The sequence below is a fragment of the Brachyistius frenatus genome, unplaced genomic scaffold, assembly GCF_029030835.1.
Source record: "Brachyistius frenatus isolate BFR_SWC_R1_liver_20210118 unplaced genomic scaffold, ASM2903083v1 Contig_100, whole genome shotgun sequence".
Lineage (NCBI taxonomy): Eukaryota > Metazoa > Chordata > Actinopteri > Embiotocidae > Brachyistius > Brachyistius frenatus.
The window spans coordinates 617,898-639,527 of NW_027210699.1; the positions used below are offsets into that span (position 1 = coordinate 617,898).

Here is a 21,630-nt window from a genome sequence, read left to right on the forward strand (position 1 = left end):
CCTCCTGTCCGCATGCCTAAGTGTCCTTGAGCAAGACACCGAACCCTAAGTTGCTCCTGATGGTGTACCATCAGTGTGTGAATGTGCTCCTGATGGCAGCACCTTGCATGGTGATCTGTCTCATTAGTGTGTGAATGGAAAAACCATGTTAAAGAGCTTTGAGACCGAAAGGTGATAAAGCGCTACACAAGTACAGACCATTTAACATTTTATCCACCCTCGTAGTGAAATCAGGTGCAGCAACAATGTTGAGGAGTGAGTACAAGCAAATTATACGCCTTACTAATTTATTAACAACACCGATAAATAGCAATGGGCTCCAAACATCACTGATGTTGTGGTGTTAATAAATAAACTGCATCGGAGCTTTGAGTGTGAATAATTTACTTTCCGATCATTTTTAAATTGACCTAAGCTGCCGTGCATAAATTGCCCTAATCTTTTGTGTGTTAATGATGCAGTGTCACACTCTGTGGTTTTACACAGCTGGCTAGTTTACTAAACCAGATGAGTAAATGAAAAGGCTTTTGAATAGTTACCCCTTTATATGTAATTAAAATGCAATTTATTTGCACTTAACCTGAGTTGGCTTTAACATTTTATGGCTGAGATTGGTTGCTGAGCCAACTGTCTGATTCACATCCAATTCAATAGACAAGAGTCAGATTAATTTTCCATTCAATGAACTGAATCAGTTAAAAAATAACCCTGTTTTAATTATTTATGCAAGTGGGATTAAATAGTTAGAACATTCAGCAAACCTGTCAGTGGGATTTTGGATCGGTCTCTTCACGTGCGCTCGTGGCCACTGAACAACTCTCCGCTGGCCACGCTGGACTCGGACCTGGTCTGAGCCGGATTCGGACCAGGTCTGAGATGGACCTGAGCAAGTTCACCACAAAATTGACACCAAATGTGCGTTGCACCGGCACATCTTCAACGTCAACCAAGCGATGCGTTTGGTGTGTCAAGTCTGAATTTAACCTACAACTACTTGCATAGAACTAATCTTACCCAAACCGTAACATAAACCTAACATGAACCTTAACCTGACAGTAAACCAGGTTTTTACCTTAAAATGGACAAATTTGTATCATGGAGACTTTCTGTTTTACAAGCATTATATCTGTGTGAGATTAGACAGAAAATTGAAAGAAGACATAGTTATAAAATCCACAGAGGGACTAGATACACAAAAGATGAGTTTACCTTGAGATGATTGTTGTTGGCCATAAATTCTTCATCTGTGTATCCAGGCAGTGACAGAGGATCAGGTGGGGAAAACAGAGTCGGATGCTGTGTTCTCGTCGTCAGATTGTGTGAATGGAGACTGTCTTCATATGTGGAAATGTCCTAAAGCACAAAACACATCAGCAAAGACAAACATTACAACTGTGGACCAATAGGAGTCAGTTGGCTGGCCTGATCGGCTGATTAGAGGGAAGCCAATAAAGGACGAGGACAGACTTTCTCTCTCTCTTCTATCAGCAGCAGCAGCAGCCATGTTGCTTGGCAGGAATCTGGAGTCCCTGTATGGTTGTTTTTTGTTGTTTCTGATGGGTTCAGCAGTTTTATTTGTGTGGCTTTTGTTCTGTTAGGTTTAGTTTTTTGCTTCCCTTAGGTTAGAGGGGACACACCGGTTCCGACCACCCAATGTGGGTTGGACTGTTGTTGTTCATTCTGGCTGGCTCATCAGCATTTTGTTTTGTTTGTGGCAGATCAATATTATGTTTGTTGCTATTTTTGGTTGGACATAAACCTTGTTCCTTTTTGGCTGCAACCTGAGTTTTGCTTTTGAATATGTTGGACCTTGGTGGTTGTTACATGATTTGGGGTCTCGTCCGGGATTTGAACCCGGGACCGCTCGCTAATTCTGTTTAATTATTTACTGAGGTTTAAGATGAGACAGGGTAAATATAAATGTGACAGTTTTAGGAAGCTACAGTATAGTGTAACATACTATAGTGTATTATTGAAAATGTTGGTGCTCCATCCTTCTCCAAAACAAGATAATATTTCATCTTGTGTCGGTTTTCTGGCACCTTGCTGTAAACCTCAAGCAAAGAACCCATGTGTTATTTTTGATTATTCTTTTAAGGTAGACCTGCTGATCAAATCTGTTGTTAAAGTCAGATTCTTTCATATAAGAGTCTTCGTAAAGGTCAAGCCCGTGCTGACTATTGAAATTCCTTGTATGTGGACAGACTAATGTCCTGAATGCAGCTGGTTCAGAATGATGCAGCTAGGCTAATGACTGTCAGTGAGCATTTTACCTGTCCTGGCATCCTTTCATTGGTTACCTGCTGAGAATGGGAATCATTTTAAAATCTCATTTTTTACTGGGAGCGATCAAAAAGTTCAGAGACTGCTCTTGTTGCGTGTGAACGGAGCTCAGCACAGAGATATAGATGGAGAAGGGGGAAGCAATAACTTTCATGAGTAGGTACTCCAGTTGAGGTCGCTTCATCAACATCAGTGCCTGTGTTACACGTGTATTTGTGACCACTGGTACGTGTGCTTTTGCAATTTTCACCAAAGAGTGAATACAATTTTGCGTCAGGTGAAGTGTTTTGTATGGTATTCGCGTTACAAGACAAGAAGAGTCACACTGTGAGAGATCGAAGCAGGCGCGTCAGCTCAGGAGCCACCAGGTGGGTTTGACATTTGCAGTGTTGTGCATCGTGAGTTCGTCTCCCCGGGTCGGACTGTCAACACCGAGTTCTCCTGCGACGTTATTAAATGTCTAATGGGAAACATTCGGCTTTGACACAAAACTCACATAAGACAGGTGTTGATGTTGATCAAGAGATGTAACTTGGAATAATGACTCAGGTTCGTGCTTCCCCTGCCCCGTGTTATTACTGTGCTGTGTATGCTTTATGCATAGAACAGTTACAGTGTTATGTACGGTAGTATTGTATATTATAGCAATACAACTACTTTATTGCTAAGATATTAGCATTATAGTAGTTGAATAAACTGTGAGTGTATCAGACTGAAATGAGTCATTCATCTGTTTTAAAAAGACATTAACGAAAACAGAATCAGCTGAGCGGAGTCGTCACATGTTACACATTCTTTCCTACTGCTCTTTTCCTCCATCTTTTTTTCTTCCAGCTGCTGTTCAGGTTTCCACAGCCTCTTAAAAGTGACTCAAATAGACTTGGCAGGATGACAAGTTGTTACACTCAGCAGGAAAAGCTCCCACGGCAACAGAAATACTGAAATCTGTGCAATTCTTTATGTAAGAGCAAGACTCTTTACCACCTCACCATTTTTCTTTTAATAATAATAATACATATAATGATATTTTACAGAGGATCAGATTTCTTGATGTTTCCCTGACTTTCCATCACCACCTGGAGAGATTCCCAGATGGCTCTTTGTTCCTTCTTTGTAGGTGATGTCAGAGCAGATCAAATTCCCTCGCTGCCTCCATCTGGAAGAGACCTTTTCTAATCTCATTGTTATTTCAGAAATCCCTCGCCATGCAGACTAAAAGTTATATTTATCTAACTGAATTTGACTCTTTTTACATTACTTATCTTTACTGACCAGATTTAAATTCTTTAAATTCCTTTATGCAAGCCATTTGTAACTGGACTCCAAAGAGCCTTGTGTTTGAGTGTGTGTGGGAGGGCTGGGAATTTGATTGTTTTTTTGATAAAACTGTCAGACCCACGCTGAAATACTGACTGTTATTTTCAGACCGTGGATGCCCATGTAGATGGCATGGAATTTATTTTATTTCTTTATTTCTATATAAAATATATTTGAATTTAAACAAGCAAATTACACAGATAAGAAGTCAGTATACTAAAACCTTATCATGCTTTTAACTCACCTAATTTTAGCAAAGTGAAGTGAAGGATTTGTCACATACAAATAAACATGCAGAAATAAATACTAGTATTTTTGCTTTATTGGACTGAGACAGTAGGAGAGCGTGTTCGTATCGATAGACCATTTGATGTGTCAGTTGTTGTTACCTTAGTGTAGGCTTGAATGTGAACGCTCCTCATCGCCTCCCCGTCTGTCCAGGCGCTGCTGTTCAGAAACTGCCCGTTGAAGGGAGCCAGCTTGTCCTGACTCAGGAAGCTGCAGTGTCTGAGGAGAAAATGACAAAAACAAGGAACAAACATCTTTAAATACAAAAATGTACGAGATGATTCATTAAAGTAAATGTGCCTCTTCACGGTGAAATTAAAAGTTAAATATAATTTATGTTTTTACGTTGAGTTTTGAGGAATTATTAAAACCCACTGAAGGTCTTTGTTAAAGGTTCCTTGTGGACTTTTTGAGCACCAGCTGCATGATGGAGGAATGTTTTTTTTAATGAGTGGACAAACATGCACATGCTTGCACACGGACGATGTGACGCACATTCCCATGGCAACGCACCGTGACACCACCCATTGTTTGTAAACTGCCGTTTTGAAGCCTCGAGTTCGGCCGTTACCATCTAGTTTTTTTGGAGGCAGAAGTGACCATATTTGGACGAGAGAGTGAAGCTGAAGAGGAAGGACGGGTGCATTTGACTCAGATCTGACTGGGAACCCGAGGACAGTGTGCACACTCCAACATGACTGCACTCAGACATGCCAGACACGGGGCATGACCCGAGACATACCTCGCTTTGAGGACTCATATCTTAATCTGGAAGTGTTTGTAGAAGGACCACCAAAACTACATGAATTTACATGTGCAAAATCTCATGTGATCACATGACACATTATTGTGATTGTGCACATGTGAAACGTGTGGTTTTGGAACATTTTCATGGTGTATGTATGTATGTGTGAAGTCCAAGTGAAAACATGTGTGTCAAACGTGTAATCATGTGTCCGATGTGGAAAACTAGTTTTTTCTGTGAGGGTTTGCTAACGACACCATAATTACTCATGGAAAAAATTAAATGTCTTTTTATAATATTTTTATAAACAGTCTGTGCACACGTTCCTGCCACCACGTTTATGATTGACAGCTGGTGGCGCTTATGAACAATAAAGCCAGTAAACACGTAAACGATGCACAATATAATATGAGGAAGGAAATGCATTAATCAGATTTATTACACAGGTGTATTCATGAACCCTGAAGATAATGCTGAAACCGGCATCCTCTCAGCTATCAACAGCAAACTGACAAACCTATCAGAGGCGTCTGAAATGTTCAGTGTTGAATGAATATGGTTTCATAAAAGGCTCATGCATGCAAACTTTGAAACCACAAACAGCAATTTAATTTGAGCCTAATTGAAAGCAAGCATCTTTTGAACTTTGTGTAACTTTCACTCAATATAAACAGGAAATGTTCATCTTCAATTAATCCTCCCACAAACAAATGTCCAACACAAGAACTCTCAGTCCTGTTGTTTTCCTCTCTTAATCGAGGGAGAACTTTTTTGACTGCTTATAATGTGCATGGAGAGTAATGTGAAAACTCCTGTGACACACTGCTAACAATAATAACAGCTTTGGTTGTTCAATGATTTTCATCATTGCGTAAGAAAACAGAGCTTTGGACTCTAATTCAATACTGAACTGAGGACAGAAGCTGCACTTTAATGTCACTTTCATGTTTTTCAGCCTTATATTTTTTCTGTATATTCCTTCAAGGCAATCAGGGGGCACGTCTATTTTTGCATCTTTCTGTTCTGCACCAAACGACTGCGAGCTGGAAGGAGATATTCTGATGAGGCGGTGCGGTGAAGTTTTAGAGCTCATTTTGTTTGTTTTAAAAACCTGCTCAGACGTCTCTGATCGTCACTGAAGGGCAGATTGCACGGCTTCACCCAGCAGAGGTGTGCGCCTGCTTTCACACTTCCTCTTGAGCCATCCGTTTATGTTTCGCATCATTTTCCTGTTAAAAGTCTCTCTCCTGATGTAACTTCAGCTTTTTGAATTAACTGACTCCAAGCTGCCGAGTCCATGAAGCAGTGAGGAAACACCAAACCAGAAGATTTCCACCTTCATGCTTCACAGTTGGCCTGAGTTCTTCTCTCAAGCAGCTGTATCTCACCAGAATTATAAACATCCACAACTTGTTTTCTGAACACCAACAGCACCCCTTGGATCTAGTTTTGATGACACCACACACTTCAGTACAAGAAGAGCTGCTGACCTGTGATGTCACAGGTCTAAAAAAAAAAGATAGTCTCCACCCATCAGTCCCCAACCAGCTTCTAATCATCATCAACTAATCTGAAAACAGCTGATTAATTTGAAGGTTTGATAAATGTTGGGATTTGCTTACGTTTTCTTTGTGACTGATCAGTTTTTTTAAATATGAAAGTGACAACTAAATCTAGTGTGTGAAATTTAACTGTCGGCTCTGTTTCAGAGAGGATCTAATGTTTGTTTAAATACGTCACAAAAGTCCAGTTTCTCTGGGATCTACTTACTTTTTCACGACTGGATCTTCTGCAGATCAACGTGTGTATTTTATAGTTTTCATTGTGGTGGTTCCAAACAAACATGAATAGAGATGTTGTCTTTGATGAGTGAACCGCCAACAACATCAACTACAAACAAGGTTCGAATCACGCTGAAACACAAACTCTGACACATTTAGATGCAGCTCTAAAATATCTCCCACTTTTGTCATCACGGGTTATAGACTGTTTTTTTCTCTGCAATAATATTCCTGAAATAATGAATAACATTGTTGGAAGTTTAATTTGCTCATCACACCAATTTCTCCAAATTTGTCTCCACTAATAATTACAATGCTGAAACAGAAAACATGACATGTTGGATGTTGATCCCTGATGGACTCTGAGTGTCGTTCACATGAAGAACGTGATTCTTTCTTTTAGCTTGAACTTTTTCTCGTGTTGAAGGACACAACAGGAGCTTAGTGTGAGTGTGTTTTTCTACCTGTGCAGGTTCCCTCCGTTCCTCTCCGCCTCCACGTTAGTAGCTTTGACCTCCGTCTGGACACAGTTATCCGCCATTTGTGGTCCACACACCTCCTCAGCGGTTGCCGTGGCGACACACATTCTCCAGATACTGCTCTCCTACACACACACACACACACACACACACACACACACACACACACACACACACACACAGACAAATATATGCACACAGTGGATTAGTATTTACTCTGAGGTAGAAAACAAGTTTATGAGCACATCATGAACTGATGACAGCGAAGGAAAGAGACAACAGCAGGGAGGCTTTATGGGTGCATGAAGCGAGCCAAATGTTTGGAGGTTAAACTGATGAGGCAAAGTCATGTGACTATCAATGAGAGTGCTCAGAAGTTCAAACGAGTGTGATGAAGATGCTCTTTGGCAAGAAAACGAAAAGCTCAAAAAGAAGGAAGTTGTCCGAGGCAAAAAAAGAAAAGATGATTATTTCTTATTTAAATTCTAAAAACAAGATGCATTTATATATTAAAACAAGACTGGGTTACAACCAATCATCAACCATCAGTGATGTCATCAACCATCAGTGATGTCATCAACCATCAGTGATGCCATCATCCATCAGTGATGTCATCGTTGGTTTGTGAACGTTATGAATCCTCCAGTTCAGATTCTGTCCGTCACCATCTTTACTAGTTCGGAGCGGTTTGGAGCAGGAAGTGACCATATTTGGAGGAGCTGGGGGAGGAGCCAGCGGTGGATCTGACCGATCTGATTGGAAACCTGACGACACTACGTCCCGCCCACCGATAGCTGTAACCTGACTGCACCACAGGCCTGTCAATCAAACAGACACGCCCCCAAAAACACCTTTATTTATGTACATTTGTGCCTTTAAATTGGCACCGAGGGATTTCTTATATCGAGTCTAATTTTAATGAGTCTCTTTCCTCTCAGCTGTACTTTTTGTTTTGCTCTGATAAAAAACTAAATGAATTATAACATGTTAAACTGAGACAGTGATTGCTGTAAACATCTGCATGTACAAAGTACATAAAGTGATTGTGAGATTGTTAATAATATGACAAGGTGGGATCGGCCATTCAGGAAAAAGCCTCCTAAGCTCCTCCCACCAGATGAGCAACAATCACAAAGTTCTCTCCATCTTTAAACCTCTTCATACTGACACATGTTTTCATTGTGTTTATTGTCTTTAGACTCTTTTTGAGAAGTCCATCTTCCTTTGTTGACAGTGGGGGAACAGGAACGTTTTTTGGGGGGGATTATCCAGCATTAAGTCATATTTAAAATCTGAAGCGACGTGCACATATATCTGTGTTTGTAGGACACGCCCTCTCAGACCACTTCAATAACATTATGCTTAAAAGTTCTTTGATCAAATGATGCCAAAAAATACAGATATGAATAAAATGTTTTTACTAATTTAATAAAGGCACTTTCACTACTTTTATTTCATTTTAATGTTTTTACAGATGCTGTGGTATTGCTTTGAATCATGAGGCGTTGTGCTTCGTTTGTCAGAATTTAATTCAGAACGGGACGAAGCACTCGCCCGTATTTGAACCGGTGAGTTTTAAGGGATTCAGGACAAAACATTATTATTAACATTAAACTATAACAAACAGCTTGTGTCACAGATTATTGAGTAAATGTACAATATATAAAGTGTTAATATTTGATACCTCAACACTCCCAACAATGAAGCCACCAAACAGGAGTTAGAAAGTGGTGATCATAACTTCCTCCTCAGGAACAACAGGTGGAGCTTTTCAAAGGAGTTACCATATATAACCTGAATTGTTGACGTTCCCGCTGCATTGTGGGTAATGTAGGCACCAGGTTATGACAGCTCTGCTGCATAAATTTAGATACTTTTCAAAAATGTGAGTTCACATATGAGCGATATTAAATTAGTGTTGTTTTAAGTTGTACACCTATTGTAAAAGGTGAGTTAAATACACATTTATGCAACATGGCCATGCCGTGTCATCGCATGTTCACCTGACTGTAACTGGGGATGGATGCCCTGATCAAGCTTTCATTTCCTTAAAATATTAGGTTCACTGAAACAATGATGCGCACAGGCCCAAAGCTAAATGTTAATATGGGTTCACTTTGAGCACAATAAACACAATAAACAACATAACACAACCACACGGTGGGTTTAAACTCTGATGCAGCATCTTCTTCAGTCCGTTATGGAAAGCAGTGCGATGATGACTGACAGTCTGACCCACTCCACAGAAGAGGAATGTGCTGCGAGGCCGAGCGGTGGAAACAGAACGGCCAACAAACGCCGTCTTTGTCTGAGTGTTTGACATTCAGCTCTTAATCCACTAACACACCAACACGGGGCATGTGATCACCATCCAAACAAGAAACTCTCCCCGCAGCATGTCAGCATGTGGATACCATGTTGTGGTTTAAGACGCAAGCAGGACAAGTTTCAGTCATCAGACAGGAGAGAATCATCTTTTAATTGGACGCTGCAGGAGACACGTGTCCTCCAACATGCCGTTCGTACTGTAAGATGAATATAAAGATTCAGTGAGTCAGAGAGCTGACTGTGGCCGACGGCTTCGACACACTGAGGGCGGACGCCTTGTGACTGTGACGCTGAAAAAAGTTTCTCCATCCATTATCTATACCCACTTTATCCTGAGTGGGGTTGGGGGGGAGGGGGGTTCACCTGGACAGGTTGCCAGTCTATCACAGGGCCAACACATGGAAACAAAGACCATTCACACCTCAGGGACATTTGTAGAACCACCAGTTAACCTGAGGTTCATGTTTCTGGATGGTGGGAGGAAGCTGGAGAACCGAGAGAACCCACACAGGCACACAGAGAACCTGCAGACTCACACAGGAAGGCCTGGATTTGAACCCAGAACCTTTTGACTGTGAAGTGGCAACACTAAACACTGCACCAAAAAAAAGGTTCTGAAAAATACAAATAGAATCTGATCCATTAAAACTATGTGATGGAAAACATCCACGTCACCGTTGTTCTAAATGTTTCTTCTGTGTAATGTACGAGAACAAATTCAACAGAGCTAAACGTTGTCGTCAGAGGAGTGAGTGACGGACTGAGATTGAATTTGAATATAGATAATGCTCAGAGAGAAGACTCGGTGAAGTCGGGCAGGTTTGGTGTGCTCACATCAGCCTGTCGACTGGTAAACAGTGAAGAAGATAAAGGTCCTTGCGTCTATAATGAAGGGAAAGTACAGTAAATCTGGAAATTGTGATTTGAGTCATGTAAATGTTTCGCACGAACAAACACTTTTTACACTACATTTAAATATTTGCATACATTTGTCTCTATTTGTAGAAGAAATATTGTTAAAACAGTTGTGTTATCACAGAAGTTTCTCTCCAAATCTTGAATTCAGCTCTGATTTCAGATAACGAAGGCGAAAAGCTCAATGACAGTCAGAAAAATATATAAAAAAAACAAAAAACAATATCAACCTGCTGGGCAGATTTATCAACTTTGGACTGCAAATGTCAATAAAAAAAATAAACCTTGTAAGTTGTTGTGAGGTTATTTTCCTGTGTTGCAGTGACCCTCTGCCATCCTGCATGGCTCAATAAGATCTACAGCTGAAGGAACAAACAGGCCTTTATATGTTGCTCGGTTTAAAGTCGAGTATGTTGAGTATATATTTCATATGCAGATAATCCAACGCAGTACCTTAATGCTGAAGGACCTCCTGAGGCTCCTCTTGTTCTCCCTGAGTGTGGAGGTCTGATGCTGCCTGTCGGCCTCGCTGCCTCCTCTTGTCTCCTCGGCGGATCGCTGGCTGGTCCTCCACGCTCCGGTCGGTGTATCTCTGAACGCCGCCTGGTTCTCAGCGACCGCCGGTGTTTTCCAGCTCGGACCCGCCGTCCTGCAGCCGTCGGACACCTCGGCACCGTGTCTCTCCTCAGGACAGTCATCGTTGGTCTTAGAGTGACACAGGATCAGGGACCTGGAGGATCAGAGGAGTAGGTTCGGGTCCATATCCATAAAAAAATCCATATTGATGTGTAGATTCATGCTGAATAGCAGAACTGAAATTATGTGCTCAGGTTTAACTCAAAACTTTACATTATCAATTTAAGAAAGTTGCATATTTCTGCCCGTAAGAAGGTGAGTAAACTAACTTCATGTGTCCTGAGCTTGCTGTACATCCCTAGTTGTAAACCTGCCAGTGGTACCGGTACCTGGAGATCATGGCCAGCTTCCTGGAGCGATGGTTGCGGCTGCTGGCCGGGTTGCTGCTGCTGCTGCTGCTCTCCTGGTCCCTGCGTCTCCTCTCCATCCTCCTCGCGGCCGCCGTGCTGGCTTTCCTCCTCTGGTGGGAGTATCTCTGAGGCATGGCCATCAGTGTGTGTGTGTGCGCCGGCAGCTCGGGAACCAACACACTCCTCCCAGCCGGCCCGAAGCCTAATGGAGAGGGACGCTCTGCAGGGCAATTAGAAAATTCAGTTAGAACAGTCTGGCTGCAGAGTGTTCTGCTGAGAAACTGCTGAGGCCGTTGTGGAGGCGGACCGAGATAAAAGCACTTTTCTTTTTCCTACTTGGAAAAAAAAAGAAGGAAAATAAGTCCTCATAATAGCAGCTTAATCACACTGTTGTTGAGAGAAACACACACACACACACACACACCAAAAACTCTGAAATGTGTGTGTGTGGAACATGGAAAACAAATAACCTTAATTCATGTGTTCAATGTACACGCAGTGTGAGAAGAGATAATGATGTTATCTTCTGGTCCCATTAACGGGTGAGTGATAGTCTACACATGCTTCACACTCCAGAGAGCACTATAGGATGACCCTCAGATGCATTATACATGCTCTCTCACATCTGCCTTCAACACTTAGTAAACAATGTGCCGAGGCTCTCTAACTGAAACCCATAAGGCCTTTGGTCTGACATCATTGTTCTTAGTGTTGCTGCCCCGCGTCATTACAGCTATAGAACAGACTGGTGTGTGTGTGTGTGTGTGTGTGTGTGTGTGTGTGTGTGTGTGTGTGTGTGTGTGTGTGTGTGTGTGTGTGTGTGTGTGTGTGTGTGTGTGTGTGTGTGTGTGTGTGTGTGTGTGTGTGTGTGTGTGTGTGTGTGTGTGTCTGAGGGAAATGTGACTGATTATGTCCTTCTGACCACTTCAGAGGAGCCACTCAACATCTTCACGGCTCTGAAAGAAATGCTTTTTATGAATGTGTTTTAAATATGCAGTACTACACTGAAGAGGACCAACATGCAGCCAACACTGAAGAGCTTTAAAGACTTCTGGAGCCCAGAGATCCTTCAGGAACCCTCCGTTGAACAAAGACTCTCTCCCCAAATGGTAAAACCTCTGAGACCAAAACTAAATGTTCAGATCACAGACTGGATATAAAAGAGTTCGTAGCTTCCAGGTCTGTAAAATGGTTCCGATCCAGAAGTGTCTTCAGCTGCAATACCAGCGAGTGCCACTACAAAACATAGAGCCATCTGTCTAAAAGTGGAGGTTGCACCAGAAGTGGACCTTTCAGCAGGCTGATAATCCCAAACACGGTAGAAAATCCACCGAGGGACAGCTGTCGGTGGCAATAAGATTAAATAAAGAGAAACAATAGTCAAAAAATAAAAATCCCACTGACATGTGGTGGAGACTCTACATGCAGAAAGAAAGCGACCTTCCCCACAGTCTGCAGTACAAAAAAGGTAGAGAACCTGTCTGGATCTTTGCAGTAATAGTATTTGGATTGTAAATCTCAGTGGTGTATAAGTGTGTAAGACCTTCAGTCTGAGCTCGGTGAATGAGTTTGTGTATGAAGACCTGAGTACTGAGTGGAGCTGCTGATGTTGAGGTGGCCGCCCGACGCTGACAAATGCCTCTCTGTACTGTGAATATTACAGCGTGCAGGTGGAATATAACAGACCTCTTCAAACTGCAACTGCTTCATATAATGTGCTGACCACAGGGGAAGAAGAGGGGGTGGGGGGCGGGTGGGGGTTCATTAAAACACTAGAATAAGTGAGTTTAATTAGTTACTTCATTGATTGATTAACTACACTTCAAATTATCACCATAAAATAGATTTGATTTTTGATTTAAAAGTAAAGTAAGGACATGAATAAATGAAGGAATGCATTGTTAAATATGGTAAAGAGAAGGAAACCAGGTACATATTGAATTACCAAACAAGTAAATGAATGAATACCCCCCCCCCCCACCCACTCCCCCACAGGTCCCATTGAATGAATGTGGACGAGAGGCTTTCCTTCTCGGTGATTCAGTGGCTCTGACCCTGGAAGTGTGTTTGCAATTATGGAGCATTAGTGTGCTGTTTTGTTGGCCCGATAGACAGGAAGCACAGACATGAATGTCTCTGGTGGAGGCCTGTGAGCTCCACAAACACCCCCCCACACCCTCCCCCCTCTTCAACCCTCTCTAAACACTGTCCAGTTGGATGTGTGCCACCACAGAGGGAACCATTACAGTAGTCGGATGGAAATCAATCTCATCTAGTGTCTCTGAACCAACCGTTCAAATGTCTTTCATTTTCCACCCTGGGTAAATATACGTGAATAAAAAGCAGTATGTCAATGAACTCAGGTGAGATCAGCATTTTAGCAGCTTCTGGTCCTTGAGTTTGGATAAAGACTCTGAAGGTTGAATGTGTTGCACACAACTAGACAACTATAAAAGAGCTGATGTGGTCACAAGTTATCATAAAGATTGGAAGCATGGAAACATTTAACAACTGTAAATGTGACCATAACTATTATACTTGAGTTTTCTCTTTCCAGCCCAGTATCACGGGAAAGCGTGAAATAGACACGCCCGTCCACTACAGCAAAATGTGAGCTAGCCACGCTCGCTGATGTCTAGGTGTGATGTGGCCTGCAGAGTTCTAGGAAAATGAAACCTGCTGCATAGCATAAACAACTGAAGAACAACTTTGTCACCTCCTGGATTTGAATCCCGTTGTCCCGCATGGCGGTCTGCGATTAGTGCCACCAATCCACCCCTCGTAAAAAAAGGTCCTTTAGCTGGTCTCAAGTTTCTGTTACAGCACCATGGTCACATGATCCTTCATCATGTGACATGTATGTGTTTTAAATTTCTCACCTGTAATACACGCTGGCTGACTACAGCAAAACGTGTGACTGTCACACCTAGACATCGCCAAGTGTAGCTATCTCACATTTAGCTTTAGTGGACGGACGTGTCTATTTCACGATTTTGCAGTGATGCTGGGTTTCTGTTTCATACCCATACATTTGATTCTGCAAGTTGAGGTGCACCTGAACCAAACGGCAACCACTCAATCATCAGTGATGTCATCAACCATCAGTGATGTCATCGTTGGTTTGTGAACGTTATGAATCCTCCAGTTCAGATTTTGTCCGTCACCATCTTTGCTAGTTCGGAGCGGTTTGGAGCAGGAAGTGACCATATTTGGACGAGCTGGGGGAGGAGCCAGCGGTGGATCTGACCGATCTGATCGGACACCTGACGATACTACGTCCCGCCCACCGATAACTGTAACCTGACTGCACCGCAGGCCTGTCAATCAAACAGACACGCCCCCAAAAACAGGTCTTCTTGAATCTTCTTTTCTAATGAATGAGGGATTATTTTCAGATGGACCTCCAGAAAACTAATAAGAAGGAGTGACTTTAGCTAACAACACCGAGATAACTGATGGACACATTTGATTCACTTTGGATTTGATGAGAGAAGTTGAATGGGAGTCTATGGAGCCGGAGGCTTTTTGGAGCCGACCTCTAGTGGCACTCGCTGGTATTGCAGCTGAAGACACTTGTGGATCGGAACCATTTTTCAGACCTGGAAGCTACGAACTCTTTTATATTCAGTCTGTGATCTGAACATTTAGTTTTGGTCTCAGAGGTTATACCGTTTGGGGAGAGAGTCTTTGTTCAACGGAGGGTTCCTGAAGGATCTTTGGGCCCGTTGGAGATCCTCAGTTTAACAGTCAGAAGTCTTTAAAGCTCTTCAGTGTAGGCTACGTGTTGGTCAGTAAGTATTGCATATTTAAAACATAGATTCATATAATAAGCATTTCTTTCAGAGCCTCCTCTCACAAATCCAGATTCAGTCAAATTTTCCTCTGACAGACACACCAGTCTATTCTATAGCTGTAATAACAGCAACACTAAGAACAACTTTTAACTGGGTTCATAATCGCGCTGAAAACACGTGTTTACATATTTATACTGTATATATATAAATGTGTGTGTGTGTGTGTGTGTGTGTGTGTGTGTGTGTGTGTGTGTGTGTGTGTGTGTGTGTGTGTGTGTGTGTGTGTGTGTGTGTGTGTGTGTGTGTGTGTGTGTGTGTGTGTGTGTCCTCAACAGAAAACCGTCCTTTGAGCCTGCAGCGTCTAACAGAGGCTGATTCAGAGGAGGCAGAGGGTGGGGTGAATGTGCAGCTGAACAACGTGTGTGTTGTTTTTACTTTTCACCGGGGAGTTTTCCAGTCTGGAGCGACAACAGAGAAACCTGAAGGGAAAAAAACTCTCCTGCAGCCGTAACATGCACAATCACAGAAACTCCTCCTGACTTTGAGCCTGAAAAGGACACATCAGATCATGAATTCCCGTTGCAGCGATGGCTGCGCGGTCCCGTGGGAGGCTCTGCGGTCGGCTGTGTCAGCGTGGAATGACAAGTGCGTGCTGTGCATGGCCATGTGGTCGGACCTGAGTTTAGAGAGCAGACAGACTCACTGGACTGTTTGTGCTCTGAAGGTCGCCTCGGACCGGACGTACACAATGTTACGTAATCTGTTTTCATAAAGGACCTCTGTGTGTAAGTGAGTCTACACACACTTTATGAGGTTATTACACACCCAGCTGCAAAGGCCAACAAGTGCATCATTTCACTTCCCTGCTCTGCAACTCATTTTGATCGTTACACGAGGATCACGAGCCTTGTCTCCTGCTTCCTGCAACATCTTCTCTGAAGTCAGACATGAACTGGACGGAGAGTCTGACTCGTCTCTTCTAAAAAAAAAATCCTTCAGTGTTGGCAGTTGGAAGTTTTACTCACCGTAGTCGATCATGTCGTCTCCGCCGGCATCCACGGCTTCTCTCCGCAGGATGGATCCACTCACACAGACAGCCAGATGTTCAGAGACAACATCTGTACCACAGCACCTTCTCCCTGGGATACATCTGGAGAAAAGTGTCTGCACCTCTTCTCCTCCTCCTCCTGCTCTTCCTCCTCCGTCTGCAGAACACAGAGTGAGTCTCAGTGAGGCACAGCTCCCCAAAATCACTGCCCCTTCCTTTCCGGTGAGCCAGAGAGGAAAACACACTCAGCCGGCCTGAACTCACACCTACTTTACATCACACACTGGTTGGAGTCTTTTACAAGGCTCTCTGTGTGTGTGTGTGTGTGTGTGTGTGTGTGTGTGTGTGTGTGTGTGTGTGTGTGTGTGTGTGTGTGTGTGTGTGTGTGTGTGTGTGTGTGTGTGTGTGTGTGTGTGTGTGTGTGTGTGTGTGTGTGTGTGTGTGTGTGTGTGTGTGTGTGCGTGTGTGTGCATGCAGCAGGGATTGAATAGATTCCTTGTGGCCCGCTCCAGTTTACGGTGTGTGTGTGTGTGTGTGTGTGTGTGTGTGTGTGTGTGTGTGTGTGTGTGTGTGTGTGTGTGTGTGTGTGTGTGTGTGTGTGTGTGTGTGTGTGTGTGAATCCAGTTTTCTGTCAGCTGTTTGAACTCCAGCGCTGAGCAGCAGATCCACAAACACAAACACGGGTTGAGTTTGTCGTCAGCTGGTCGGACAGAAGCATTGAGAGCCGACTGTGTTTCAGACTCTGGTGGAGGTTTGGTATGTGCAGGAGGAGGAACAGTAAATGTGGGCTATTTTCACACTGAGGAAACCAACAAAAAGGGAGGCGTCCAGACGGAGCTGTGTCTAAATATTCTGTGTCACAACAGAGACTTTCAGCCCCTCTCCCCCCTCCCCCACCCACCCACCCACCACCACCCCAAACCACTGCAGACTGGTCACAGTCCCATACGCAGCCAGCCTCTGCCTCCCATGTGCATCAGTGATCCCTGGCAGCCATGACTCTGTTCACCAGTGGTCCACATTCCCAGAACACCCGACAACACGTGTGTTTGTCCAGCCAGGTATCAAAGCGTGAAATAGACACACTTTGATGTTGCCAAAGCGTGGATGTTTCACCTTTTGCTGTGATACTGGGTTGGTTTGTCACAGTTTATCAGGGTGTTGTTATATCTTCTTGTCATATCAGTTTCTTCATGTCCATTTCAGTCTGTTCTCGTTGTTTAGTTTTGTCTCCGTCCTGATTCTTTCATGTTCACTTCCTGTTTTATTTTGACGGCTCACCTTCTTGTCTCACTTCTGTTGTCTTTACTTCCTGTCCTCTTTTTTTCCACCTGTGTCTGATTGTCTTCCCCTCTCTGATTGTTTCCAGCTGTGTAATCATCTCCGGAGCTCCTCTCTATAAAGCCTGCGCGCTCAGTTTGCTTTTGTTGTTGTTGTTGTTTCCTGACTCAGCTTCCAGGAGTCACTTCAACTGTCAGTGGTTTTAATGTTGTGGCTGATCAGATATCTAATCCGATACATGAAAAGGTGTTTGTCTTAATGGATCCATAGAACTACTTCCTAAGGATAAAAACCGTATTTAAAACAGAAATCTTACTCTGTTCATCTCCCAGTCAGTATTTATACTCCCAGTCAGTATAGTATTTACACTCCCAGTCAGTATTTATACTCCCAGTCAGTATAGTATTTATACTCCCAGTCAGTATAGTATTTACACTCCCAGTCAGTATAGTATTTATACTTCCAGTCAGTATTTATACTGCTAGTCAGTATATATCCACGAGGGATCTGAGCTTCTTTCATAGTCCAGGAAAATATAACTTTGTCTTCCTAGTTTCTGGTTTGGATGTCTTTCAGATGGACACCCAGCAGAGGAAGACTTCACCCTGAGAAACAAGTTTTTGAAACTGAGGTGAAAATGTTTCATGAAATGAGTCGGCTATCAGGAGTGAGCTGTCCTCTGCCTCCCTCTAGTGGTTCAACTGTATCACTGCAGTCAGGGGGTTAAACTTCAAGACATTTTTTTAGGTTAGGTAGTTCAAACAAAACACACTCGGGGGGAGCTGCTGTAACAGGCAGCGCGGCGCCATCTTAGCATCCTTTATGGAGGTCTATTAGATTTTGTAAGAACAGGATACCTTCAGGTGTTTATGTACAGTGTGCTGCTATTTTCTATGAAACAGTGGTTAGCACTGTCACCTCACAGCAAAAAGGTTCCGGGTTTGAATCCGGTCCTGGGCCTTTCTGTGCGGAGTTTGCATGTTCTCCCTGTGCTTGCGTGGGTTCTCTCCAGGTTCTCCGGCTTCCTCCCATCATCCAAAAACATGCACCTCAGGTCAGGTTACCTGGCGCCGTGCTAGTGGCAGCCTGCTGCAGCAGCTCCCCCCTGAGAGCCCCCCTGCTGTAGCGAAGACATTTCCCCTCGGGGATTAATAAAGTGTATAGAAAAATAAAATTAAATTAAATTTAAAAAAAAGATATTAAAGGACACAAAGATGTAAATTGTAAATTATTGTGTGTTCCATTTGCATAGACTGTATTTTCTTTTTTTACAAGTTACATGTTTTCCCCCAAATTCTCTTCACAGCAGAAATCAGTGTAGATTAAACTGTAAATTCCTCTTGACACCAAATGGACTCAACTTTCAAAACTCATGGACTTTTTCATCACTCAACCAACAAAACTCAAAGTTTTTGCGGTGATTCCTATTTATTTACAGTCAATTTCGTTTTTGCACTATTTGAAAAGAACTTTTAAATATAAATTTAAAATGTACAACATTAGCAGACTATAAATTACTCTTCTGGTTCTACATCCTTCATTCCTTCTGCCTGTTTCCCTGAACTTTCTGAGCACCCACTCCCACCTCCGCCTCTCTGCCTGCTACATAACCTGAGCTTCATACACTGCAGCATCCCTGATATGTTTTTGTCAGATTATCTTTGCTATTTATTTCTCTGTCTGGTTTGTATGAAGATGTTCAGCCACCGTCTGTCACCGGATCCCTTCATCCACCTGCCTTTCTACATGTAAACTCCAAGTCACTTCACCTGAGGACTCGGTTTTGTGCTTTTGGGTCCATCATGTGAATCATGACAATAAGATTGGAATTTGATAGAATCTGAAAAATGTACAATTAAAAAAGAAAAGAAAAATATAGAATAAATTCCTTTTGGAGGAAAAGTGAGGTGGAATCAAGGGGCCAAACTTCACAAAGATAGACTTTGATTACATCTTAAATCGAACAGTCAGACTTACTTCTGATGTCCACATTAGCCAATTAGCGCTGGTAAACAATGTGCAATGAATTCTGCGTAAATTTACAGTTATCAGGATATTTTACCCAAATAATTTATCTAAGAATGCAACAATATCTGTGGCTTTTCAATGCAGTAAATATGTGTAGATGGTTATTACATTACTACAATTATTTTAGGGCACTTGGAAGATGCCAAATGCCCAAATTGCAGGAAATAAAGCCCTCAAAAAGTAGCTGCAATCTTCAGCTGTCAGATAAACGTTGTGCGTCCAAACTGAGGTGGAGTCGAAGCATGAATTAGTTTAAAATGGAAAGTACTTCTGTACTTTACACCGTTCACTGTGAGTTTGGTTTGTGGAATCATTTTCCTTCTTTTATGCTGGAAAATGAAATATGATTCACGATCTTTTGGTGGTTAACAGTAACTCCAGAAGTTTAAAACGCACCACGTGGCTTGTAAACGTCCCGCTATCCATTATCATGTCCGAGTAAATGTCTTGCTTCTCATGCTGGACGTCTCAGTGGAGAAATGAACTCAGCCGCGGTGATCTAATAGGCCACAGTAGAGTGGGTCTGTGCTGGACTGTGTGAAGGAAACGGACCACACCTCAGAGAGAAGGAGGGCAGAAAACATCCTCCGTAAACAGCCGAGAGCAGGAAGCCCTCCGTGTTCTGTTTGGATCTGACCAGACACTATATTCAAACAATGAACCACTGCCCTCCCTCCTTCGCTCTCATCGGACAGTGGACATCTGTCCAAGAAAGGGATCCAGTCTTTCTATTCCGGCTCTGAGAAATGCTTCTACCGTGTTTTACTTCCAAACGGATGACAGCCTGTTTGTTTCCCGCAGCGCAGCATCCGACTGCAGACTGGATTCTTCCACTGCAGAATAAACCAGAACAAAATCAGTATGAAGAAAAAGCGAAGAATTTCAACATCTTGTCTCTGCAGGTTTGTGTTGGACACGTGTTTTACACCTCTGGTCCTTCCAGGTTTTCACACTTGGACGTTTTTTCGATGCTGACTTCACATTTTTCAGCACAAAGAGGAAAAGAAGTCAGCGTGAACGATTGTTTACTTTTAACTGCTTTGGCACAAAACGCATTTAATGACAATATCTTTCAAAATTCATAACATTTTTGCACGCCCCCCCCCCCACACACACAAAAAAAAAAGTAAAAATCGGGACATACAACATAGAGTATTTATTTTCTTCTTTCATGATTCTATTAAATGCTGTTTTATATCTCTATGATATTACATCTCCTGTCACGTTTCCTTTCACCTCCCTGCTGAGAAAATCTCTCCCTCGCGGAGGTTTAAATTGTGTCGCCACTGGTCACGTGATCAGATGTCCCTCTTGGACACAGTGGACGATGAATGAGTGGACAGACAGTATTACAAGAAGACTGCCAGGAACCAATCAGGCGTGCAGAAAGATTCTTTTCCAGATCAGGTTTATTGCACTCTACGAAATGAGGAAGTGTTGTTTTGTCGGAGGGGACTTTTACTTTATCATCAATAAAAGACTTTTCAAAAGACAATAAGGAAACTTGTTGTGATGCATCCGCGGATATGAGTGACGCCGGTTTTCTTATCAACTGACCCTGAGCTGCTCGTGTTTCAGTTGCATCCGTGTGGATGTTGGATTAACTGTCGTTGCCACCACACTTGAAATGACAAAGTGATGCTTTGATGTGTCTTATTTTTGAACTGCATCCTTTATCCGATGTACGAGTCTGCAGACAAAAAAAGTCAAAGTGGAGCAGTGAGAGCCTCATTAAATATGTCACCGGTGACATGAGGCAAAATGAGGCAAAGTAAAAATCAATTCAACTACCCAATAAAATATGTGTGCCTTGTCTTATAACTGTGATTTTAATGTAATCAATTCAGACGTCCTTGCGTCATGCAGCCACAACTTCTGAAAATCTCTTTACTTTAATAATTTGCTGTCAAGATTTTTCTCATATGTTTTTAATATTTGTCTCTCTCTCTCTCTGAAAAGCCTTGAGATGATATTTATTTCAGTGAATGATTTGTTACAGTTTTTGTATGTGGGAAGCCAACAGGAAGTCAGCTGGACACATATAACATAAGATATATTGGTTTGTCTAAAGGGGAGAAATAACTGGGGGAACATCTTGTGAACCATTTTAACTCACGGTGCCGGTTCTCTTTGCACTCTGCTTCTCTACGTGGTTCTTTTACACATTTCTCAGACTCGTGCCTTGCAGAGTCGTTACTGTAATCACAAAGTGACTTTTTATTCACAATCATTTCTGTGTAAATATCCGCTGAATCAGTCCTGAAAACCAGAACAGCGTCCAGTAATTATGTGAGACTTACCGGAAAGTTCTCTACGTGAGTAACATGAGGAAGAAAGAACGGAGCTCCGCATGACGT

General features: G+C 42.6%; 1 protein-coding gene across 1 annotated transcript in view; it reads right to left on the reverse strand.

Annotated features, from left to right (window-relative positions):
• il16 (interleukin 16) overlaps positions 1-16,218 on the reverse strand; it is a 40,141-nt gene extending 23,923 nt beyond the window's left edge. The window contains 6 exon segments of the mRNA XM_069711452.1: positions 1,210-1,353; positions 3,990-4,107; positions 6,879-7,018; positions 10,590-10,866; positions 11,102-11,342; positions 15,942-16,218. Of these exon segments, the coding sequence (XP_069567553.1) occupies positions 1,210-1,353; positions 3,990-4,107; positions 6,879-7,018; positions 10,590-10,866; positions 11,102-11,342; positions 15,942-15,954 (933 nt within the window). The 5' untranslated portion in view covers positions 15,955-16,218.
• Between the last annotated feature and the right edge of the window lie 5,412 nt (positions 16,219-21,630).